Source organism: Asterias amurensis, chromosome 21 (assembly GCF_032118995.1).
Source record: "Asterias amurensis chromosome 21, ASM3211899v1".
Classification (NCBI taxonomy): domain Eukaryota; kingdom Metazoa; phylum Echinodermata; class Asteroidea; order Forcipulatida; family Asteriidae; genus Asterias; species Asterias amurensis.
In genome coordinates this window covers 4,462,085-4,488,244 of record NC_092668.1, presented here as the reverse complement: position 1 = coordinate 4,488,244, position 26,160 = coordinate 4,462,085, and the positions used below count along the sequence as shown (strand labels likewise).

Below are 26,160 nucleotides of genomic sequence, written 5' to 3'. Positions count from 1 at the left end.
TACTCTCAATGGAATTGTACATGTATTTATTACCAGACTCAAAGGCAACACTTGTACTTATTTCTTTCTGACTATATTTGGTTTGCGGTAACACCATGTGTGTATCTACTAGGCATCCCAGCCTACAAGCTTTGCTTTAATGGGCCATGCCTTCATACAGTTTTCAGTCTTGTAAAATCCCATTGCTTGTATTTGTATGTTGTGTTTGTATGGAAATAAATGTAGATTGATTTGATTTGGTTTGATTTGGTTTGAGGTAGAGTTTGTTCCTAGAGAACTGTCTTGCTTTGTTCTACTACCTCGAAGTAGATGTTTGGGAGTTCGGGAGACTTCTCAGTTCTGAAAAGAACTGTTATTTTTTTCTGTAACAGATTTTAACAGTGAGGTATCATATACAATTGAAAAACACAAGACTGACGGACTCGTCAGGTTATGAGTTAACTAGCCTGGGCACGTCAACTGGGCAACTCAGACACGTCCTAACAGCATTTTGAATTTGATTTTACTAGATTTTCTTTCTTCTTCTTTTAGTCCAATGTTCCTGATGTCCATTACTACGGTTTAAGAGCCATCTTCTATCTCCTGAAGCATTCTACAGCAATAACTACCATGGATCTTATGAAGTAAGTCAGATCCCCTTGTAGATCTTCCCCAGTCCTTCACAATAAAGCCCGGTTCATACTTCCTGCTAATGCGATAGGAACGTTGAGGTCACAAATTCACAACGAAATTCGCACTGAGTTGAGTTTGAGTTGAGTTTTGCTCAACTATCTTGCGAATATCGCAGCGAAAGAGGGGTTGTGACGTCAAATTCACATCAAATTCGCATCGCATTCGCAGGAAGTATGACCCGGGCTTTATGCTCCAGAAAACCTTATCAATCTCATCCATCCATAAACCTTAGCATACGCCAGACTGCACACGAGCTCATGATGCTTGATTAGAGCGGTCTAGTTCACCAGACTCAAGCTCAGGGCCCGATTTCATGGCTCTGCCTACCAAAAGCAAAGAATCAGCGCTTGCAGAAGCAGGGAATTCTGTGCCTACGTTAAGTAGGACGGTGGAGAATAGTGATCTTGAGCGCACAAGTACGCGGTATGCTGAGCCATAAAATTGGGCAATGGTTTTCTCAGCAGCAGAGTGTGGGTTTGATACCATGATCAGGACTTTTGTGCCCTTGAGCAATGCACTTAACCATAATTGCTTCGTAAAAAAATTGGGAAGGTAGTGCATTCTACCTTACCAGCCAGGCTCCTAGTGGATGTGACCCATGCCTACATCCTTACGGACCGTGAAGGGGATAACCCTGTTTCTGCCCCAGGCGGCAACGTGCCCCAGGTCACTGCTTATTTAGGTTGATAGTCCAAATCAGTCAATTGTAGCCCTTGCCTTAAAGTGGCCATCCCGCCCTCTGATGTTTGGCCATCTCTCATAAAATGCTAGCGCAAACATTTGGTGCTTGCCAGGCAAGCGGAGAATGGTGATCGTAAGCGCAGAATTCTGAAAATAGTTTGGCCATGTTGATCAGGGGTAGCGAGATGTACATCCTGTCATGTTATCTTTTAGCAACTTGTTAATTTTCATGGTCTGGTTAACCTGTCTTTGTTCAACCCCAAACAAATTTTTCACCCTGGTCTGCCAAAATAGGCCTCTGTCTAATTATCTTTAAACTTTATCATCTGTTCCATAGAGACGGAGCAACAGAGGTGTTTACAGCTCTGGCCAGTACCCCGGGAGCTATCGACAACATCCAGCGAAGTCTGTCAGATCACATCGTGGAGATCGTTGGTCCTTAGTGTCCAACACAAGAGGGCACTTTTTATCCACTAGTTTCAAGCCTGTAGTGTAGAAACTGCAGCAGGCCAACTCCATTGGGCTCTATTCAAATGAAAAGAAGTGAAAATCCAACTAGACAGCTCCCCTGATAGTCATACTCAGCTGGCTAGTCAACAGGCCTTATCTGTGGCAACTTTGCGGTGTTTTTCAACAAACACAATGGAAATACAATTTGTATGTTTCTGTTAATTCCAGCCTCATTGAGGACAGTTACAACATCACTTGTACACATGTAATTTTTTTCCATTTCTCAAGCCTCCTCCCACCCCCACCCTAACAATAATACACACAAAAAAAGCCGTATTATTGGAAAGGTTTCTTTATTGTGCTTTTTAAAAACTGTTACTTTTTGTATGTACAATTATAACAACTGGTGAGACGACCAAATATAAAGCTTGTAGCAAGGTGTTTAAAAGTGGGGTGGCCATTGCACTGACAGTCCCCGCAATAATCTGTATGCCAGGACTAAAAAATATAAAAATGTTTTCTTCATTTCACCTGTTATTTTTTCTTTTTTATTCTATTCTTTTTTTGTGCCGTCTGCATATCAAGTAATTGCTCTTAGCTTTTGATTTTAGCTATAGCTTAACCATGCCTAGTTCACTGCCAACACTTTATTATTGGAAAATAAAGTCATAGTCTAGTGAAAACTGTTTTACTCCCATTCATCCCGGGCCGGCTGGGTGCTCAGGTTGTATTCAAATGCCCCAAATAATGTCATGAAAACTATCACAAGAGGGCGGTATAACTTTTGTTAAGGTTTACAAAATAATCATTATTGCAAGAGGGCGCTATAAATCTTAACTTTTTTATTGAATAATAATATTGCTCAAAATTCAGTACAATCAAGTCCTTGTTGTATTTTTTCTCTTTATGCATTATAAATTTTGTTATACCACCATTTGTAAAATGGTCAACTTAAAATATATGTAGTTTTCTCAAATGTAACATCAATAACATTTCCATAACAAATATTTTGTTCTTTAATAAAAAAGTTAACATTGTTTTGAAAGTGAGGTTTCTGTTTGTTTTAAACTTAACACTACTCACAAGTTATTTGCACCAATGGCCAATGCTTATTTTTAATCCACATGTGGTAAAAATGCTCAATTGCAAACGTCATTTATAATATATAGTCGGCCTGACAAAAGTGTACAACAAAATGTTTCCACACTTTTAAAAAAAATGCTGCAAAACGCAACATCGTAAATGTCGATCATAAATCTTTCTTAACTTTCCACAAGCCTTGTTGTTTCGTAAAGAAATTGGAAAACAAATATTTTTGTAATTACATTTCTAAAAGATTTATAGTTACTTTTTATTTTAAAATTAATTCCCATTTATATTGTCAAATACTTCTACATTATTTTACTTGGCGATAGATGCCTACAGTTGTACGAAAATTTGAATTGAGAATCATTTATTGTAAATAATTGTTGAAATAGGTCACATTATATGCTTTTATTTCTAAAACATTTTTTCTGCATTTTGTTAATAGAACGGAAATGCCTTTCAAAAGTTTATAAACTTTCAAATTGAAAACAGTTACTGAAACAATTTAATTTTGTATGCATATCTTGTCATTTTTGTAAAATAAAATTCTTGCAATTGTAACCAATGATGCTAAATAAACTGATAAATGAAATATTAGGTATTCAACCTCTTTGTCGGGTCAATTTATTTTTTAAGTTATTCCTTCTTATCAAAGGGGTTGTATACGCTTGGTATGTTGTGGACAAGACCCAATAAACCAAGACCGTTCTCGAGACGGAAAACCTACAACACGCTGTTAGTAATTTGAACCAAAGCATGGACATTGTGTGTGGGTTGCTGGGAGAGCAAGCTTTCGAATGAGAATTTGCGAATATTCCTTGCGACAACTGGCTTTCGTGCAGTTATTTGCCATTCGCTGTGATTTATCTTTTATTTTGTTGGTTGCCAAACAAAAATTGAAAACTAAGTATTAGCTGATGTAATGAAAAGTTCTGCTTAATCCAAGCAAATAAGGATGGATCTATGGTATAAATGCAAAATATTTAGTTAGGGGCCTAACGTTTCCACCCCAAAAGAGTCTTTCTAGACGGCTAAAAAAAAGGAAATGTGAAAGATTAGTTTATTTTAACTATTTGTTAGCAGAGAAAAACCGGGAGTCTGTTTGCAAAGAAACCTTAAAAGGTAAAAAGTGAGCGTGTGCAAAGAAACCTTAAAAGGTAAAAAGTTTTGAATGGCTCTTCGACAACACTTGAGGGCGCTCGCTATCCACGGCCAGCTCTGCAGAAAACTGCAAAATAAACTAAAAACGAAAATCTCATTCCATTATCAATGGGGATTGCATACGTTGCCGGTCAGACGTGTTGGGACAGTCAACAACAACGCTCACTGATTGACGCAGGAAAATGAGAATTTCAGGTAAATTTCCTTCTAACTTTATGATCAGTAATTTTGCAAATATTTTACTTTGGTTTTGTGTTGTTAAGGGATACTTTTATAATGTGAATAACTCGACTAAATATTAGTGCTCGAGTCGAGAGTCGATGCTCTCACAGTCACAGTCACAGCTCAGTCTCATGGTGGTCTCAGCTCAGTCACTCACGTCATCGAGCTGAGCTGAGGAGTCAGTCGCGAGTCGGTGTGAACACGGTGACGTTGTGTTGCATTTAATTGCACTTTTTCGCACAGCACAGACTCGGACGGATTGGGGGATTGCTTTTTCTATCTATCTTCCAATCAGTACATACCTCCCCCCCCCTTTCTCTCTAGAGGAGTATTGTCGTATTCAATTTCATTATGAAGCGCATTTCGTTTCGTTTGTTGATATTTTTTTTCCATGGAGCCTCCATCATCAATCCCGTCATCATGATTAGCACGCACCCTTGGCCTTACGTCCTCACTTAAGGATTCTGCCGAGTATCAACGTAAACGTAAACGGAGGCTCCATGTCCATGTTCCTTGTTCAGCTAAATAATGAAGCAGTGCAACAACACCGAGCCAATAGACCAAGTAATTAAAATATGTCTGGTAGAATTTATCGGATAGGCCAAACGGGTGGTTTCAGGCATGTTTTGTAGGAGCTGAACTATGACTGAGGTGCGCACTTGGGAGACGATTGCAACGTCATTTTTATAAGACGATTATAGGCCCTAATTATATTAAAATACAAGACCAAGTGCTGGACTTGCCCTGTCAAATATAGAGGCCCGACCCAGCACCAAAACTACTGCCGTCCCAGTATAAAATTAGAGCACTGACTGTGTGAATATAAAACAGGGCTCTTATAAGGCAGGTTTTCAGTTTTGGTAGGGTTGTAATAAAAAGATCCTTACTTTTAAAATACAAACAAACGTGCGGTCTCAGTGTAAAAACACTGCGGTCCCACTCCAAGTGTAAAATTTGAGCACTGACTGTGAAAATTAGGCCAAATAACAAAAAATACCAGTTGATCGTCCGGATTTCTCAAAAAAGAGGAGGATGACGGCCTTACTTACTATATACTACTATTTACTTTTTTTTTCAAGATGGCCGCTAAGTATTTCAAATCAAACAGGCCACCAATTCTTCAGTTTGAATCAACCGCAAAGGGTCGGATAATACTAAACAGATTTGCTGGTAGGCAATTCACTAATATTGTTTTATGAAACAGACGGTTACAAGTGTTCGAGAGCATTTTTTTTTGTTTTACTGCCCTGCCCTGTATTTTCTGGTCCTTGCTATGCTTGTACCAAGTAAGTTTTTAGGGTCTTTAACTTGAGGAGTAATGACCAAAAGTACACCAACCTTAAAGAAAACAAGAAGTGATTTAAAGTATGGCAATGTACGCAGATGGTAGCAAGCGATAATAACACAGGATTTCTGGCCTGTTTATCTCAATTAGGATGATACTGTACTCTTCGTTTCCTGACCAGTTTGTCCTTGGGTTTAACCTTTGGGTTGACATACTCTTTGTACATATTGTACTGAGCTGCACAAATTAACTTCCCTTTTTGTTTGGGTTTGTTGGAACCATGGTTTGAACAGTCAGTCTGGGACTGAGGGTCATGGTGGTAGCAATGACGAATCCAGGGATGTTTTTTTGTGGTTTGGCAGACAAAGAAAAGTTGTTAGTAAATAAAGATGACTCATTCCTTACCCTCTCTCCTTAGGAAATGTATTCAATGAAGAAAATTAGCCTCGATGGTAGAGCAATACATAAATTTGGTCTTCCAGTTCATTGATCTGTAGTGTGCTGGTAATAATGCGTTTGTGTACGGTTAAACCATGGAGGAAGGGTTAAGCCAAGTGCTTCTATCTAGCCCTGAGTAAGAAGTCAAAATACACCAGGGTTTTAAATGAACAATCTCACAAATAAAAAGGGGTCGCAATGTTCACAAATATTTGATCACTTGAATATTTGAGAATCTGCTTTTGAAATGTGTTATTTTGATTAATTTCAACAGTACTGCACAGAACTCATAATTATTACAGTACGTGTGCATGAACCTCGAGTAAATGCCATTTAAAGATGCTTGAATGCTTGAATCTACATTATTACGTATACATGTAATAAATACCCACTGCAGTTGTTCTACAATTATTATTATTTTTTCCTGATTAAGTTTTAAATATTCTAAATTATACACACAAGCTGAATTTTTGATTTTGTTAGTAAACAACACTGATGATGTCCAGTGTAGGACGTAATTGTATTTTGACGTTGGTGAAGTGCGTAAAATTTAACTTATCATCTGACGAGTGTTGGCAGGAAATGCATACAGACATGATTCATGGGTGACTACTCTAAAAGGCTCGAGAGTAAAACTCAATTTATGTTGATGTCTTGCGCTAATGCTGTGCACAGATTTATGCTTTGCAGACAATTTGTTACCGACGCCGTGAACTAGCTCAAACCAAAATATACCAGTGGGTAGAAAGTAGCAATCATAGAAAAGGATGTTGAAAATTTCTGAGTGTGTTTACAGCTATTTTTCTAACGTACATTGGAGACTTGATGCATTATACTTCATGTGTTTATGGTGCTTTTGACTGTTGTTCATTCTGAATGAGAGGGGGGGGGGGGGAAGAAACTGCGTAATATATAAAATGAATGATTTTGTAGTGCAATTACTCATCTATTTTTCTCATGATTTCTAACTCTTTTCCCAACAAATTCACTGTACATAAAACTTGGAATGTGTTTATTTTCTGTTCTTGCAGTCAACTTGTTTTGTCTAAATGTCTATATTAGGTCTCTGAAGGAAGTGAGATAAGCCATGGATTTAAAAGCAATATTTTTTGCGCATTATGGTTGCTATAATCCAGACAGAGTGCTAAACCAACAAGCACTTTAATCTAATCTGGGTTTATATCTTATTATTGAGGAGGCGGTTAAATATGACCAGCCTTTATTGGCTTTGCCTGACTTTAGTTTATTGCTCCATGCTCCTAGAAGCACTATACTACTAAGTGCTATAATTAAGTTTTGCAGCGACTAAGGTTAGCAGCGACCTTCCCTTTTCCCCCTCACAGGGTCATCAACTCACTGTCAAGTTCACGTAGTCCTTTTTTCAGGAGGTTAGCACCATGGAAAATAATCCTGTTGGATTCATTGAGTTGAGTTGATATTAATAAGCAAAACTTTGTGCACATTGGACAGAGTGCTTTAAAACTTAACCTTATTATGGAGGAGGCAGTTTATAGACGATGTAACCTATGTTTACATTCAAACCGCCCTCTGTTGACAAAACACTATACGTCATGTTTCGCCGGGCACTGAGTTGCGTAGTCATAGTAAGATTGCGTACACTTTCTAGCTGGCTGCCAAAACAAGGTTTTGCTCGGCGGTATGCGCGCGAATCATGTTATGGTTTTCGTGTGACGTCAGAGGTCACATTGTCTATAGAGATGGGCCTTGTTTTTTTTTAATGATTGCTTAAAGGAACACGTTGCCTCGGATTGGACGAGTTGGTCTATGAAAGGCATGGGTAGAAAGAAGGTTTAAAAGTATAATATCCCAGACAGTTTCTCTACTCCTATTGGTGGAGAGCGCGTCACGTGGGTGTGCATAAACCTTTTGTAAATATGCACACTGGAGCTCTGTTTATGCACACTAAGCTGGCTTTCGCGTGTCGGGCGTGCAGGATTTTCACGCGGAATGCGCAAATCATAGCTACATGTATCAGGGCGTAATCTAAGCGCGCGCGCGTACGCACAATCCACGCGCCTCGAATAGATTCTTCACAAAGTTTTGGAAAAAAATATTTCAAACCTCGAATTTTCTATTGTTAAAGTGTCTATAACTGTATTTATTTATGTTTTTTAACAAAAGGGCATTTATGAATCTGGGAATAAAAGAGTAGTGACTCGTTCTTCAACATATGTTGAAGGGCCTTTATCACACGGCCGCCGACCCTGCCGTCTTTAAGCGTACAATGAAGAACTCGTCGCTGCCCTTTTATTCCCTTAATATAATGATCCACACAAGTATCACCCAAAATTGCACGGTTTTCCGCGAACTAACACTGTCGGTCATTTATGGGAGACCGCAATTTGACTTCAATAAATGGCCGATTGTGTTAGTTGACGAGGTAAAAAGAAAACCACATAATTTCGAGGCATATTTGTGTAGATAATTGTATTCTACTTTTACAACATCTTTCTACCCATGCATTAATTTTTATAACGGTTACAGATCGCTTTTATGAGACCAACTCGACCGATCCAAGGCAACGTGTTCCTTTATTTTAAGAACATGGTGTTTTCACATACACACAATCAACGTATAACCTAATTTATTTTTGTGTCTGCGAAGCAATTTCTCATTTTTGCCAAGTGGCACATCATCAGTCAGTGGTGAGAGAATGTTAATTTAAAAAAAAATGACCTTGTAAACGTGTGCGTACAGATGTGTCTTTATGCACGATGCACAACAATTGCTCTACGTCCAATCCATCTGCTGTCTGCCGGGATGTCTTCATAATTAATTTTAGTCTACGATTGTAGTACACTGTACATTTTTGTATGTTACAACTAAACCAGAGATATATTTTTTCATTCATCGAGGACATTAAAAATGAACGTGATGACATCATAAGGTTTCAGTCTCGGAGGGGATGACATCAACTACCCTGAAACTAAATATGAACCCATAATGTCAAAAACCCGAACTGATTGACTTTGATCTGTGACTCTTTTAGCTGATCTGAAAGCACATACTCTATATAACATGTAGCTGTTCGCTATATGAACTGTAAAATTACCAAGTCCATGAGTAAGCTGTTCTCCCAGACAGTCAAGTGCATAGTTATTATTCTCTTGTGATCTTGCAAGCCAATATTTAAGATCAAAGGTCTTTATTCCCTGATTCCCTGAAGGAGAATACTGTTTTGAAGAAGGGTGGAACTTGTTTTCGGGAATGAAAAATAATGTACTTTTCATGCCTCAAAATAACCCACAACACCCGCTGCAAGTGCCATGGTGCCCTGTGCTTTTGCTGTGGTGCCCTGTGCAAGGTTCCTGTGCAATGTACATATTTACTTTTTCCTCATAGAGTGAGTGCCCCATACTAAGGGGAAATTTATGTGCCCTCTTCAATTCAAGAACAAAGTTCACGACCTGCTTAATGAATTCAGACTTTAACTCATGGCACCCACTGCAAGTGCCATGGTGCCCTGTGTGCTTTTGCTGTGGTGCCCCCTTCAGTCAAGAACATGGTTTAATTTAAGACACCCCTCTGCTTTTATATGAATTCAAACTTAAACTCACGGCACCCATTGCAAGTGCCATGGTGCCCTGTGTGCTTTTGCTGCATGGTTTCCCCTTCATTCAAGACTTTAACTCATGACACCCATTGCAAGTGCCAGAGTGCCCTGTGTGCTTTTGCTGTGGTGCCCCCTTCGTTCAAGACTTTAACTCACGGCACCCACTGCAAGTGCCATGGTGCCATGGTGCCATGGTGCCATGGTGCCATGGTGCCTGGTGTGCTTTTGCTGTTGTGCCCCCCTTTGTTCAAGAACGACGTTCAAGACCTGCTTTTATATGAGTTCAGACATTTAAAAATTTTGCTTGGTAAAAAAATGCTATTTTGCTACAAATTAAATGAATCACACTCTTTGGTCAACTTTTCTTCTACCTAGTGCTACATTAGTAATTGTCTTATTGGAGATTGCTGGTTGCATGTAAATTGTCTCCGTAAGAAATAACATCAAAATTAATTGAGCCAGTCAGTGTCATGTGAATTAGTAAGTCTGGCTTTGGACCCAGACAAAATCCTGTGTCTGACAATAATAGCCTGACCTTTAAAAAGTAGTCTGGTACACATTGTACAATGTATGCTGTACTGTGGGTTGGGAGGTCCTTCCTTGAATTACACATGGAGTAAACTGTCCCTAGATAATTCTAATCCAACTGGATTTTAAAATCCAATGAATAACCATGACACAGAACTGCAGGTTTAAGTGCTATTTTTGTTGCATGAACATGTACGTACATGTACAATGTACATGTACATAATTGTAGGATCTCTAAGCCTATAATTAGTTAAATGCAATGTGCATGTACGTATGTACTGTAGTATGTTTTCACAACTTGCTGTGAAGTGAAAGACTTAATCAGACATTTCCTTTTGGGCGCTTCTATCAAAAGTTCCCCGGAAAAAAGTTTCCTGCTTTGAGACAAAGCTCTCATTTATAAAAAACTCTTCATGTCTGTTGGCAGATTTCAGCTGGGTATTTTAAGATAAATGTTGGGGACATGTCACACAGGGAAAATGTGTGTTTATATTTCAATTTTTGTGTATTTTTTTTCTTCTTTTTTCATTATAAGAAATAATTAGACAAAAAACTACTGTGCTAACGAAGTTTTCCCTTTGCATGCTGTGCAGTTGGTTGCCTTGTCTATAAGTTGCCAGTGAATATTACTGTTTGTGACCTTGGCCCGAGTTTGTATCTGCTTAAAAAAACCCAGAAAATAATGCTTTATAAATAGAGCTGTCTGCTTAGCTGAAATTTAGCAGGATACCAGTCAAAAATTGTACATGTGACAGCTAAGTTTGGCCGGCAACTTTATTCTTTAAGCACAATTTTGTTGTGCTTAGCTAGCTACACACTTGTGCTAAGCGGCTCTATGAAATTTGGTCCAGGCATTTACACACACAACATTCTGTACAACATAATGTAACAGTTTGAGCTACATGTAGCATAAAGTTTTTACACTTGTGCAAGGGTTTTTGTTTTCATTTTGTCAGACCACCTTGAACAGTCTTGTTGTCAAAACTATATACCCATTAAAATAACAGACCTAGGAATGTTCCAATCAAATACAACTTCCTCGTATAGGTGCCCGCCTTTACCAAGGAGAAAACACCTTTGCGCCCTTGCCCTTCAATCTAACAAAGAACCGGGCCTGCAATTTAACCTCTCCCACTCAAAAAGAAAGGTGAATACTCTGTCAACTAGTTTTAGGCACTTGCTAGTGACTGTCTGAGACCATGTAGGAAGAACCCTTCATGCTGAGACAGCCTCTGCAAGTCTAAAGGCCCGGTCCCACTGAAGCGAAAGTGATAAGGATTACGACGCAAAGAGAATGCGTTCTATTGGTTGAATTGCTCCACGCAGAATAGCACATGCTCATTCAACCAATAGAATGCGTTCTCTTGGCGTCGTTATCGTTATCGTTCTCGTTATCATTGCAGTGGGACCGGGCCTTAAGCCCTGAGCTACATGTACATGTACTTCAGCAAAACAGCTGACATTTGTCTGTAGGTGGGCAGGCAGATTTAAAGCACCTTAAACACTCTTGTTGTCAAAACTATACTGATTAAAATAACAGACCTAGAATGTTCCAATCAAAATTCACAATTTCCTGGAAGAGGTACCCTTCACCAAGGAGAAAACACCTTGGCGTCCTTGCCCTCTTCAGCAAAGATTCGGGCCAGCAATTTAACCTCTCCCACTCAAATAAAGAAAAGGTGAATACTCTGTCAACTAGTTTTAGGCACTTGCCAGTCTGACTGTCTGAGACAGCCTCTGGCAAGTCTTTAAGACCTACTACTTCAGCAAAACAGCTGACATTTTAGAGAGACTAATGATATATTTATGCTGTAATGGCTTCGGCAAGTTCAAGTCTCAGATAACTTTTTCTCCATGGGGTGGAACACTTAGGAATATGCGCTGGAGCATAAGTGGAAAATAGTTTGTATTTTATAGGGTTAACGGTGAGGGTTTAAAGTTGGGTAAGGTTAGGCCAAAGGGGTTAGTGAGAAAGTGTTTTGATACAGATTTTTTTTCAATAAAGCTGTTCAACACTGTTCTTATTTCCTCTCTGCTGGTATGGGTGATTCCTCAAAATTCAGTCCTGATACTTCAGGAAGGCAACAAAGGCGATTGCCTCCATGCCCCCTGGTCATTGCCTTGGTGCCCTTGAAGGATGCCCTTTACCAAGGAGAAAATGCATTGGTGCCCTCGCCCTTTCAAAACCGAAGCAAACAGGCCTGGGAATTTCATCCCAAATCACAAATCTCTTTTGCAGTGGAAGGATATTTGTGAGAACAATCCTAAAATGTTGAGTTTCATCTGGGAAGATTTAAAGTTCTTTTTATTTGATCACGAGAAGTAGAGCACTAAAAGAGCAGGCCTGGAAGTTTGTATGAAAGCACTTGACACTTTTGGTAATTGCTCAAAATCAAAATAATTGTTAGCATAAAAAGTTACTTGACAACAAGCAAAAGAGAGCTGTTGATCGTAGCTGTGACTTTAAACGGCTTCCTCTACATGTAGTTTTTGAGAAATAGGTAACATTTCACTTAAATATTGAAAGACTTCAGGCCTGAAGCCTTTTATTGGCGCCGGAAAGCACACAAATTGGTGCAACAAGGGTTTTTTCCATTCGTTATTCTCTTGCAACTTCGATGACCAATTGAGTAAAAAATGTTAAGGTTCCTTATTTTATGCATATGTTGGGATACACCAAGTGAGAATATTGGTCTTTGACATTTACCAAAAGTATACCCAGCCTTTAGATTTCCCAGTGATGATGTTTTCAAGATGCTTTCACTGAACCATCTTGGAAAATATACCCATCCTCTCACTCTCTCACACCATATAAGATCGCAACAGCTTTATTTAATTCCTCTCCGCATCTCATATCCTCCAGACAGGGCATGACCGCAAAGATGTCTACAATTAATCACAGATAAAGAATCACCAAGAAGCTTGCCATCAAGATGCGTCTTTTTCCATCACCTATCAACCCCGACTACCCCCAGTTGATTCTCCGCGCTCTTTGGAAGCGGTTATGCCAAGAATTTGACAAACAGAACAGTTGGTAAGTGCATTAATCATCCAACGATTTGAGTTTCATCTTTGGAATGCGGGAACCCGGTTCCAGTTTAGATTCCTTGACAAATTGTTTGTGATTGGGAGTATTTAATCATTTTTTATTAACAGAGGATTCCGGTAGTATCTTATTGTGTGCAATGAAGATCTGCTCAATTGGTATGTGATGATGGAAAGTCGGAGTACTGACGTTTTTATAAAGAAACAAACACAGGCAGTTGTATTAATATCAACTCTGGTATGGCAAACCTGCTGAGTTCTTTCCCTACCTCTACATATGCCTTTATAAATACTTTTCAATATTCAGCTTAAAGGGCCACATTGCCTTTAAATCTCTTTAAAATGTTGCTGTTTAGACCTACTCTTTATCCTTTTTAAAGGGAAGGTACTTGTTTTGTAATCACAAATTAATGGTAGTAAAAACTTACTTGGTTAGAAGTACAGTCAGCTTTTGGTACATGTAGTACACAACATTTTGAGAATCATTTTACTTAAAGCCATTGGACCCTTTCGGTACAGAAAAATAAATAAAAGTGCACAGATTTACAAATAACTTTTAGGGTTTACAGAATGTAGTAGTGAAAGACTTCTCTTGAAATATTATTTCATGAAATGCTTTACTTTTTGAGAAAACATTAAAACAATATCAATTCTTGATATATCGAGATCTACGGATTTATTTTAAACACACGTCATGACATGGTGAAACGAGCGGAAACAAGGGTGGGTTTTCCCGACTCCGATGACCAATTGAGCCTAATTTTTTACAGGTTTGTTATTTGATATATAAGTTGTGATACACGACGTGTGGGCCTTGGACAATACTGTTTACCGAAAGTGTCCAATGGCTTTAAGGGATATCACTTGTAATTCTCTAAATTTTAATTTTGAGAAACTTGAGGCCTACTGTCATAAACGTATCTTAGATTGGACACACTTTTCATTGCGTTAAAATACAAAGTCAGTAGTGATTAAAATTATAGATTTGACCTCTGGTACACGAACTATAAATAAAACCTGAAAAGCACAATTTTAGCACAAACACAAAGCGCTCACTCTGAAGGCAACATGCCTAAAGAGAGAATAACATCAGTGCGAAAGAGCAAATTTCGGCTTTTTCTTACGATAAGGGATTTCTATAATAGAAGTTATAGGAAATAAAAATTAAAATTGAAAAAAGGAGCAAAACATTCTTGCCCTAAGCGAAGGCAACATGCCCCTTTACAGTGTAATAAGAGCCGAAGTTCAACACGACAGAGCAAATTAAGGTTTTTCTTTAGATAAGGGATTTCTACTACCCCTTACTTATTTGATTTCAATCACGGTAATTGAAGTCATGCAGCCAGTGTCTCAGTTGATGAAAGATACTCTAAGACTTCATAGAGTATCCCAGGTCAAGTCTTGATTAAAGCCACTTCAGCTTTATGGCTACGGAAGCTGGCTTTTAAAAAGTACATACATACACTTTACATACATATTGGGCGTTTGTATAGCGCTGCTACTACGTCAATGTACGAGAATGTTTGATGATACACTTCTTAAATGTTCGGAGAGAGTCAGATTTCCTGATTGAGGTTGAGAGTGCATTCCTTCCAGGTGTGAGTAGCAAAATGAGAGAATGTGCGACTTGAAGCTAACTTAAGAAGTTTAATTGAGTTAGGTTCCATGAGGCGAGTAGTGTCGAATGCTGAGCGTAGACTTGGGCGGCCAGGCCGATGGAGAGACAGACAAGAGAATAAATAGCCAGGTGCTGTGTTGTTGGGGCATTTGTGCACATAAACCAAGATCTTGAAGGTTATCCTCTCCAATATTAAAACGAATTATGACCACAAAAACTTACTTTGAAAGGAGCACTGCTGCTGTTGATGTGGGTTGTTTTTTTGTTTGTTTTAGAAAGGATCCCCTTCAAAGTTAAATGTACATGGTACATGTATGGTTCAACTATCCACATATCCTCACTGGATTATCTTCATCTTCTTACAATACAAACCACTTCTTGAAAAGCCTCTTCTTTTTTAGGGGTGGGGGAGTGGTGTTTTTTGTGAATGGCAGGTTTTCACTAAAAAAGTACAACAAAGTTAACTTCCCCGTAGTGGAAATAATTTGGTTGTTGCACAGCGGCTTGTGTAATATTAGAAAATGACTCATTGGCAAGGATTCCCTGGGGAGGGGAGTTAGGGAAGCTTACACTACATGGAGGAAACAAACAACTGACCCCTTCCCAATCCCACTTTACCAACTGAAGGTCAAGGTTGAAGAAATCAAATATTAATGTCAGCTTAGTGCCAACCTTGTTCCCAGTGATGTATGATCTGGCTGCGCCATTTCCCTTAAACAGCTACACTGTAAAAGCCCGGTCATAACCCCTTGAAATGTGACTTTGAAATCCAAATAAAACATGCAAAGGCCGTATAGGATTTGTTTATTTGTCCTTTGGGTGGTTTGTTCTGTGTTCAAGACATGTTGCCACAGCACACTATAAGTCGAAGAGTAAGACACCAGCCGATGATTTCACCAAACTCTTCCTAACTTAGGATTCATCTTAGGACTTGGGACGGGTTCAGTTCCGTATCCAGATACGAAGGACGCATTGAACCCATCCTAAGTTAGGATGGGTTACTCGTCCTAAGTCGAGTTAGGATTAATCCTAGCGTTTCGTGAAATCTGCTGCAGGATATAAACTGAATCAAATCCGGAAGATTGGTGGTCTGAATCGATGGTCTAAATTATGTAAAAGACCAATTTATCCTCATCCTGCATAGTGGATGGTTGGCCTTGTAATGATTCGGCAGCAAGATTTTGTTAACCGTGCCTATTGTTTTCAACTGTAAATGTCAGTACCAGGTGCAACACAGTGCAAAACAACATAAACTAGAATACCAGGCTTCAGTTATTACTGTGTGCCCATCTGTAAAATTTAATAAAGTTTGTTTTATTCACGGGTTGAAGTATTGACGTGGGATGAATGTGCACAAACACAGTCAATGTACTCATTTACCGCTGGATGTTTTTGGGATGTTTTTTGAAAGACAATTGTCTGCACAGCTCAACAATCATTTGCCCACTATCTTCAAATGAAATTGCTTTTGACTCAGTTAGTTCCACATTTAAGGTCATTGCTCTACGGGGAAAAGTCTGGCTTTCACAACTAATGATTTGAGACGAGATCTTTAAGTTAGTTTTAAAGCTAAGGTCATGGATTGGCATTTGTGTTTGTACAAGCGTGCTTATTTAAAGGCAGTGAACACTATTGGTAATTGTCAAAGACTAGCCTTCACAGTTGGTGTATCTCAACATATGCATAAAATAACAAACCTGTGAAAATTTTAGCTCAATCGGTCATTGAAGTTGCGAGATAATAATGAAAGAAAAAACACCCTTGTCACACGAAGTTGTGTGCGTTTACATGGTTGATTTCGAGACCTCAAGTTCTAAATCTGAGGTCTCAAAATCTTTCTCGAAACTATGGCACTTCAGAGGGAGCCGTTTCTCACAATGTTTTATACCATCAACCTCTCCCCATTACTCGTCACCAAGAAAGGTTTTTATGCCAATAATTATTTTGAGTAATTACCAAAAGTGTCCACTGCCTTTAAAATTAAAAAAAATTAAATGGCATTGAAACTTTCAGCTGAAAACAATGTCTTTGCTGAGAAAACAGCCAAGAAACTGTCAGTGTATTTTCACAAGACTGTCAAATCCATCTAAGTTAATAGTTTATACCAGGCTATCCAGCACAATAAATGCAATCCCTGCTCAGAGATGCACAACCTTCTCTCGATTGGGGGGGATTTTAAAGGCAGTTGACATTATTGGTAATTACTCAAAATAGTTATTAGCATTAAACATGACTTGGTAACGAGTAACGGGGAGAGGTTGATAGTATAAAACATTGTGGGGATTTTAACGCTCAGCTTTGTCCTACACAGAATCACTCTTCACCTTCAACATGTAGGCCTATACCAATAGAAATTGCAAGCACATGAGGAACTTCATGGAGAAGTATAACCTTGTTGCAACTAACACCAGGGGCCAATTTCATAGAGCTGCTTAAGCAAAAAAATTGCTTAAGCACGAAAATAGCTCGCTTATTTTACACATGTTACTGGCCAAAATTTCATGCCATATACATTGCTTATGACTTGTATTTAGCTGTTGTTTATTTAGCATAACAACTGAGTGGAGTCTTGGCCGCACCGCTGTTCAGAGCTCTACATCGAGTGCCAAATAGTTTTGCGCATGCGCGAGATTTTCAGAAAGTCCAACATTAGATAAATTATTCACAGCAGTGACCCCATCGCTGTTTTGTGCATGTTTCTATGACTTTAACGATGAGTTTTGTTGGCGTTTGTGAGTAAAATTGAATTTCCCTGATATTAAAACAATGTTTGTTGTAGAGGAAAATTATTATTCTATCTAATTATTCCGTTTATATAGCAGCAAACCCTCTGGATTAATTAAAATCAGTGGGATTCCACCAACGTTTTTCTGACGCGGCCCACATGTTTCACATACAAACTAAACAAACGCATACAATGCACAATGTTTATTACAGTTTGCACACGTCACAAAAAGCGCAATTGCCCAATGCTTGTGTACATTACTCTTGATAAAAATGCTTCACCAGAGCGTCGTCATGTGTTACAAAAATAAACAGGGAATTGTTTTCAAAGGGTTTGCTCTCTCAATTTTGAGTGGAAAACATTAGTTGTTATATATTTCTTACGTGTGAGGTCTATTTCTCAACAAGAAAATTCACATTACGTAGATTTTGAAGGATCAATTCGACTCAAAATCCGAATATCGCAACTAACTTCATTGCATATTCATGTTTAGTTTTCCATCTTGGCTTTTAATTGGTCAAAAATCGCGATGACCCCAGATCGTTTTCAACGGTTGAAAGGCTAGGTTTTGTTTACGATTTTGACTCAAGAGAGCGCTCGTCAACAACTTCGCACATGCGCAAAACTAACTGTCAGCGAGTAAGCAGCGGTTGCCGGTTATCTGATTTTACTAAGCAATGAATTTTTTGCTTAAGCAAAATTTTGTGCCTAAGCAGCTCTATGAAATTGGGCCCAGGTTTCAGAACAGTTTTAACTGTTTCGGTTAAAAGCTCTGGGCTCATCGTTTTCCCATTCCCATGCAGAATTGAACCTTCCTACATGTATGAGGATTAGTGAATGGCAGAAAGCCAAGCAAACTTTCACACTCAGTTGTCTTAAAATTAAAAACACAATTTTGCACATTAATTAGTTATGCCCTTCTCTGGTAATTATACACATCCTTCTTCCATGCCAACAACGATACATTATGTACATTTCGTTTTGTAATCACAAGACCAAAGAGGAAGTGCAAGGTTTTATCACGAAACCTCCTCAAAGCTTTTTGGCCACATTCTGCAAAACTTTGTAATAAAGGCACTGGACACATTTATGTCAAAGACCAGTATTCTCACTTGGGGTATATCAACAACAACGTGTATGCAAATATTATGACCACAAAAACTTACTTTGAAAGGAGCACTGCTGCTGTTGATGTGGGTTGGTTTTTTGTTTGTTTTAGAAAGGATCCCCTTCAAAGTTAAATGTACATGGTACATGTATGGTTCAACTATCCACATATCCTCACTGGATTATCTTCATCTTCTTACAATACAAACCACTTCTTGAAAAGCCTCTTCTTTTTTAGGGGTGGGGGAGTGTTTTTTTTGTGAATGGCAGGTTTTCACTAAAAAAGTACAACAAAGTTAACTTCCCCTGTAGTGGAAATAATTTGGTTGTTGCACAGCGGCTTGTGTAATATTAGAAAATGACTCATTGGCAAGGATTCCCTGGGGAGGGGAGTTAGGGAAGCTTACACTACATGGAGGAAACAAACAACTGACCCCCTTCCCAATCTCACTTTACCAACTGAAGGTCAAGGTTGAAGGAATCAAATATTAATGTCAGCCTAGTGCCAACCTTGTTCCCAGTGATGTATGATCTCGGCTGCGCCATTTCCCCCTAAACAGCTACACTGTAAAAGCCCGGTCATAACCCCTTGAAATGTGACTTTGAAATCCAAATAATACATGAAGGCCCTATAGGATTTGTTCATTTGTCCTTTGGGTGGTTTGTTCTGTGTTCAAGATATGTTGCCACAGCACACTATAAGTCAAGAGTAAGACACCAGGATATAAACTGAATCAAATCCGGAAGATTGGTGGTCTGAATCGATGGTCTAAATAATGTAAAAGACCAATTTATCCTCATCCTGCATAGTGGATGGTTGGCCTTGTAATGATTTGGCAGCAAGAATTTGTTAAACAGCTACCTGAGCGGAATGTTTTCAACAAAAATGGTATTTTTACTTGTTTATAATGCACTTGTTCACCATTTTAATGTAATTTTTATATGTGTACACTTCTGAACTTTTCGTAATTATCTGGTAAAAAATCAGGCCCCTACCTAAAGGTTTTTTGAAAAACTAAAAACACTTCTGCCGTTGAGAGCGGGCGTCAAAGGACAATGCCGCTGACGTCACTTGTGGGAGTTTGCTTTGTTATACATCCACGCTGCAACAAAGCGGCTTTATCTACTTATGACGTTTTGAGAGTGATTACGTAACGGGGCTTTTCGCAAATCTCGCAGAAAAGCTCTGGACACGGGCATACAAAATGATTTTTTTTTACACAATTGAAACCTATTTATAATCATATGACTGGATTTCCTTATTCATCGAAAACATTTTAAGTGGAATTCAGCAAAGTTCACGACTTGACATTTTCGTTCAAGCAGGTCTTTAACCATGCCTATTGTTTTCAACTGTAAATGTCAGTACCAGGTGCAACACATTGCAAAACAACATAAACTAGAATACCAGGCTTCAGTTATTACTGTGTGCCCATCTGTAAAATTGAACAAAGTTTGCTTTATTCACGGGTTGAAGTATTGACGTTGGATGAATGTGCACAAACACTGTCAATGTACTCATTTACCGCTGGATGTTTTTGGGATGTTTTTTGAAAGACAATGTCTGCACAGCTCAACAATCATTTGCCCACTATCTTCAAATGAAATTGCTTTTGACTCAGTTAGTTCCACATAGAGCTCATTGCTCTAAGGGAACAAGTCTGTCTTTCACAACTAATGATTTGAGACGAGATATTTAAGTTAGTTTTCAAGCTACGGTCATAGATTGGCTTTTGTGTTTGTACAAGCATGCTTATTTAAAGGCAGTGAACACTATTGGTAATTGTCAAAGACTAGCCTTCACAGTTGGTGTATCTCAACATATGCATAAAATAACAAACCTGTGAAAATTTGAGCTCAATCGGTCATTGAAGTTGCGAGATAATAATGAAAGAAAAAACACCCTTGTCTCACGAAGTTGTGTGCGTTTACATGGTTGATTTCGAGACCTCAAGTTCTAAATCTGAGGTCTCAAAATCAAATTCGTGGAAAATAACTTCTTTCTCGAAAACTATGGCACTTCAGAGGGAGCCGTTTCTCACAATGTTTTATACCATCAACCTCTCCCCATTACTCGTCACCAAGAAAGGTTTTTATGCCAATAATTATTTTGAGTAATTACCAATAGTGTCCACTGCCTTTAAAATTAAAAAAATTAAATGGCATTGAAACTTTCAGCTGAAAACAATGTCTTTGCTGAGAAAACGGCCACGAAACTGTCAGTGTATTTTCACAAGAATGTCGAATCCATCCAAGTTAATAGTTTATACCAGGAACTATCCAACACAATTAATGCAATCCCTGCTCAGATACACAACCTTCTCTCGATTGGTGGGGATTTTAAAGGCAGTGGACACTATTGGTAATTACTCGAAATAATTATTAGCATTAAATATTACTTGGTAACAAGTAATGGGGAGAGGTTGATAGTATAAAACATTGTGATAAACGGCTTTCTCAGAAGTGACGCAGTTTTCGAGAAAGAAGTAGCTTTCCTTGAATTTGATTTCGAGACCTCAGAATTAGTTTTTGAGGTCTCGAAATCAAGCACCTGAAAGCACACAACTTCAAGTGACGAGGGTGTTTTTTCTTTCATAGATATCTTGCAACTTCAACGGCCAATTGAGCTGAAATTTTCACAGGTTTGTTATTTTATGCATGTTGAGTTACACATAGGAGATTGTACTTTGACAATTAACAAATTTTTCCAGTGTCTTTAATGCAACCCCTGCTCACAGTCGCAACCTTCTCTCGATTGGGTGGGGATTTTAATGCTCAGCTTAGTCCTACACAGATTCACTCTTCACCTTCAACATTTAGGCCTATACCAATAGAAATTGCAAGCACATGCAGAACTTCATTTTTTCGTCTTCCCATTCCCATGCAGAATTGAACCTTCCTACATGTATGAGGATTAGTGAATGGTAGAAAGCCAAGCAAACTTTCACACTCAGTTGTCTTAAAATTGAAAACACAATTTTGCACATTCATTAGTTATGCCCTTCTCTGGTAATTATACACATCCTTCTTCCATGCCAACAACGATACATTATGTACATGTCGTTTTGTAATCACAAGACCAAAGAGGAAGTGCAAGGTTTTATCACAAAACCTCCTCAAAGCTTTTTGGCCACAAACTGCAAAACTTTGTGATAAAGGCACTGGACACATTTATGTCAAATACCAGTATTCTCACTTGGGGTGTATCAACAACAACGTGTATGCATAAAATAACAAACCTGTGAAAATTTGGGCTCAATTGGTCATTGAAGTTGCAAGAGAATATTAATGAAAGAAAAAACACCCTTGTTGCACAAAGCTTCTAAAAGGCTTCAGGCCTGAAGTCTTTTATCATTCGAGTGAGAAAATACCTCTTTCTCAAAATGAATACATGTACTTCAGAGGGAGCCGTTTCTCACAATGTTTTAATACTATTAACAGTTCTCCATTACTCAGTACCAAACTGTACACTGTACACACAAGTAAGTTTTTTTTGCCAACATTTTTTTGGAGTAGTTGCCAATAGCGTCCAGTGCCTTAAAAGCCTAACTTGTCTCAAACTGCAAAACCTTGTAAATAAGTAAGGACCCTGCCAATCCAGGTCAGGAAAAGGCTCGAGTTTAGGGAAGTGATCTAGTTTTTAATAACTGTTGGAGTGTGATGATATGTGAAATAATTCAGTCAAGGACTGTGGCCCATATCCTGGTGAGATAATGGTGTAAATAGTTAGCAGGTCCTTGACTGGCCCCAGTATTAAAGGAAACTTGTTCATTATCGACGTGTGTTTGACAGGTGATCTGATGGTAAAGCCCAAAACACTTACAGGTTCTGGGTACTTTTTGTAACGCAACACACAATGTCCACAGATTTACTTTAAAGCCATTGGACACTTTCGGTAAACAGTATTGTCCAAAGGCCCACACGTCGTGTATCACAACTTATATATAAAATAACAAACCTGTGAAAATTTAGGCTCAATCGGTCATCGGAGTCGGGAGAAAATAACTGGAAAACCCTCCCTTGTTTCTGCACGTTTCGCCGTGTCATGACATGTGTTTAAAAAAAATCCGTAATTCTCGATATATCGAGAATTGATAATTGTTTTAATGTTTTCTCAAAAAGTAAAGCATTTCATGGAATAATATTTCAAGAGAAGTCGTTCACAATTACCTTCTGTAAACCCTGTAAGTTATTTGTAAATCTGTGAACTTTTTTTTTTCTGTTCCGAAAGTGTCCAATGGCTTTAAACTTACACAGTTTGAAGATAATTAGGGTTGAAACTTTTCCTTAAAATGTTACTTACTGAGGTGCTGTAGTTTTTGAGAAATGAGTGAAACAAGTCACACAAATAACTTCCGTCTCAGTGAGACGAAAATTGTTTTAGCAGGTAAAACATATTTTCGCGACATTGTTTTACTAATTTCTCAAAAACTACAGCACCTCATTAAACAATGTTCTAAGGGAAGCCTTCTAACATCATTATCATCAAACTGCGCAAGTCTAATCCTACCTCCATGGTTTAATGTAACGATGTGGACATTGTGTTTTGTGTTACAAAAAAGCTCAACCTTTGCCATTGAATGTGCAGCTCCATGGATTGAAGGCTCTAGTAAATAAAGTTTGCTTTGTGAAGCGCGAACTGTTAGTTAACCTTTCCTTTATGTTATATAACCCTGAACCCTTGCTGTTTGGGTATGAAACGGGTGGGTGAGGTGTTGGGGGGGGGGTAGGTTCATCATACTTTCGTGGCAAAACTTATGCTTGGATGGCCGAGAATGAAGGATGAAAGCCAGCTTAAATCTGCTGTACATTGTGTAGACATTATTGTTGGTTCCTTACCTGTACATGGTTCTGTTTGATTATGTGTAATTCTTAAAAAAAAGATTGATTGAACCTGAAAATGCAAGAAGTGTTTGATTGGTTTTAGCATTTTGAGGTTGGAATTCATCCAAATTATTTAGTTTTAGTTTCTCGATGTTCAAAAACATTCATCAAAAATCAATTGCAAAGTCTGCAAATGTCAGATGTGCTAGATTAGTTATATAGCATTTTGAGGTTGGAATTCATCCAACTTTTATTTTCTTTCTTGATGCTTCAAAAACATTCATTAAAGATTGATTGAAACTTCAAATGCATGAAGTGCTAGACTCATGTTGAGGTTGGAATTCGTCCAAATTATGGTGTTTTTTTTTCTTGATGCTTCAAAAACATTTATCCAAATTGATTGAAACTGCATTTGTAAGAAAAGCTAGACTCATTTTAAGGTTGGAGTTCGTCCAAATTATTGTTTTTGTTTCTTTATGTTTCAAAAACATTCATCAAAAAATGATTGCAAAGTCTGCAAATGTTCGAAATGCTAGATTAGTTTTAGCATTTTGATATTGGAATTCATCAAAATTATTGTATTTTTTTTTTAAAAAACATTCATCGAAAATTGATTGAATTACTGTTAACGCAAGAAGTGTTTGATTGGTTTTAGCATTTTGAGGTTGGAATTCATCCAAATTATTTAGTTTTAATTTCTCGATGTTCAAAAACATTCATCAAAAATCAATTGCAAAGTCTGCAAATGTCAGAAGTGCTAGATTAGTTTTAGCATTTTGAGGTTGGAATTCATCCAAATTTTATATTGTTTCTTGATGCTACACAAAAACATTCATCAAAGATTGATTGAAACTTCAATGCATGAAGTGCTAGACTCAGTTTGGGGTTGGAATTTGTCCAAATTATCGTGTTTTTTTCTTGATACTTCAAAAACATTAATCAAAAATTGATTGAAACTGCAAATGCATGAAGTGCTATAGACTTAGTTTTGAGGTGTGAATTCATCCAAATTATTTTTCTTTTTTTCTTGATCCTTCAAAAACATTCATCACTTTGATTTTGACATGTAAATAACATCCTCTTTATTGAATAACATTCTTAAGTTGTGGAGGTGGGAAAAACATGGAGCCAGAAGCTGAGTGATGAATGTCAAGTCTTGAAGATCACTTTTCCCACTAATAAGACGCTCGTTTAGTTTGCTGCTGCAGAGAAACAGCTGCAGTAATAAACCAGTTAGAAGGCTATGGATTTATAAGCCATAAATGTCCAATAAGGAGATTTCCAGATGGGCTCTCAGTCATGGGAAATGGGTAAAAGCTTAGGGTCAGTGAAAATTCTGAAGTTTGTCAGTTGTCATGATTTGGGAGGAACGTGAGGAATGATCTCAAAAAAACTCCTTGAGCCTTAAGATTTTCAGAAAGTTTTTTTTTTTGTCCATTGCTGTATTAACAGTATCAATGTTAGGCTACAAGCCCTGTTGTGTTGTGGATTTTCCTTCCAAATTCAAGGCCTACGCCCCCCCCCCCTCCACCCCTCCCACCCTCCACCCCCTCCCACCATTCCCATGTTCACTACTTTAATAGCAAGACAGTTCTGTGTAAGTCTAGCATGGAGAACACTATGCACCCTCTACCTCCATGCTCGTAAATAAACCTCAACCCAAAATTGGATTTGGTCTTCAAATTACTCACGTTTCAACACACACACAAATTATGTTTGTTCTACTTTGAATATTTACATGCCTGCAGAAGTGTTTGGATCTGTTTTATACACAGAAAATAGACCAATCTTGTTTAATACATGTATGTTCTGATGAATTTTTAATTTTTTTTTAACCTTCCTGATTATGGAAATTTGTTCCTTATGTTGATTGTAATTCCAATTATCTCCCCGATTGTTGTACAAAATCTCCCTGATTGCAATATGCAAGATACACATTTGGATCTGGATAAATATTACTTACGCTCCTTATTAGGGCATAACAAGAACATGAGAACAGTAGGTGTGTGCTGTGTTGTGGGTTGTGGGACTTATTAGGGACTTTTCGTTTTCGACGACGGACGGTTCTGCGATGGTTGTTCAGCTAAACGTTGTCATTTTCAGCACAACAAAGATTCATCCCAAGTACTGTCGTAGAAATTGAGGGACGACCGTCCTCAAAGCCGACGCATGGGCAGATGACGCCAAATGTCATCTTTACCGTCGCAGAACCGTCCGTCGTCGAAAACAAAAATGTACATGTATGGTGTGACCATGGAGGTAGAATTCTACCTCCATGGTGTGACTTATCACAGACCAAAATATCTCCTTGATTTTGTTGTACAAATCTGGCTAGTGCAAATGATGGCACTTCTGGTACTGCCCTATATGGGTCACTGTGTTAGGATTGGTCTTTGATCTTTCTGACCCCTAGTAATAAGGACCAGCCACTGGTAGGTATGTACATGTAGACATGATTGTTCTCAGCAGGTAGGTGTAATTTGTGTCAGAGGTCATAGGTGAAAATGCTAACTTATTAGCAGGCCTTGAACTTCGACCCTTGGTAATAAGGAGCAGCCATTGGTATGTAGAGAGGTGATTGTTATCAGCAGGTACATGTACATGTGTAATAGGTGTACTGTAATTTGTGTCAGAGGTCAGAGGTGAAAATGCAAACTTATTATATTGAACTTCGACCCCTGGTTATAAGGATCAGCCCCAGGTATATGAAGAGAGATGGTTGTCATCAATCGGTTGAATTTGTG

At 38.3% G+C, this 26,160-nt stretch overlaps 2 protein-coding genes across 2 annotated transcripts in view; both read left to right on the top strand.

Moving 5' to 3' along the window:
- The window catches only part of LOC139953258 (uncharacterized), a 35,216-nt gene extending 31,721 nt beyond the window's left edge, over window positions 1-3,495 (top strand). The window contains exons 11-12 of the mRNA XM_071952730.1: window positions 532-623; window positions 1,691-3,495. Coding sequence (XP_071808831.1) covers window positions 532-623; window positions 1,691-1,796 — 198 coding nt within the window. The 3' untranslated portion in view covers window positions 1,797-3,495. The remainder of the gene's footprint in view (window positions 1-531; window positions 624-1,690) is intronic.
- A 622-nt stretch (window positions 3,496-4,117) lies between these two features.
- LOC139953257 (chondroitin sulfate N-acetylgalactosaminyltransferase 1-like) overlaps window positions 4,118-26,160 on the top strand; it is a 31,906-nt gene continuing 9,863 nt past the window's right edge. The window contains exons 1-2 of the mRNA XM_071952729.1: window positions 4,118-4,245; window positions 12,961-13,131. The gene's annotated coding sequence lies outside the window, so the exon portion shown is untranslated. The remainder of the gene's footprint in view (window positions 4,246-12,960; window positions 13,132-26,160) is intronic.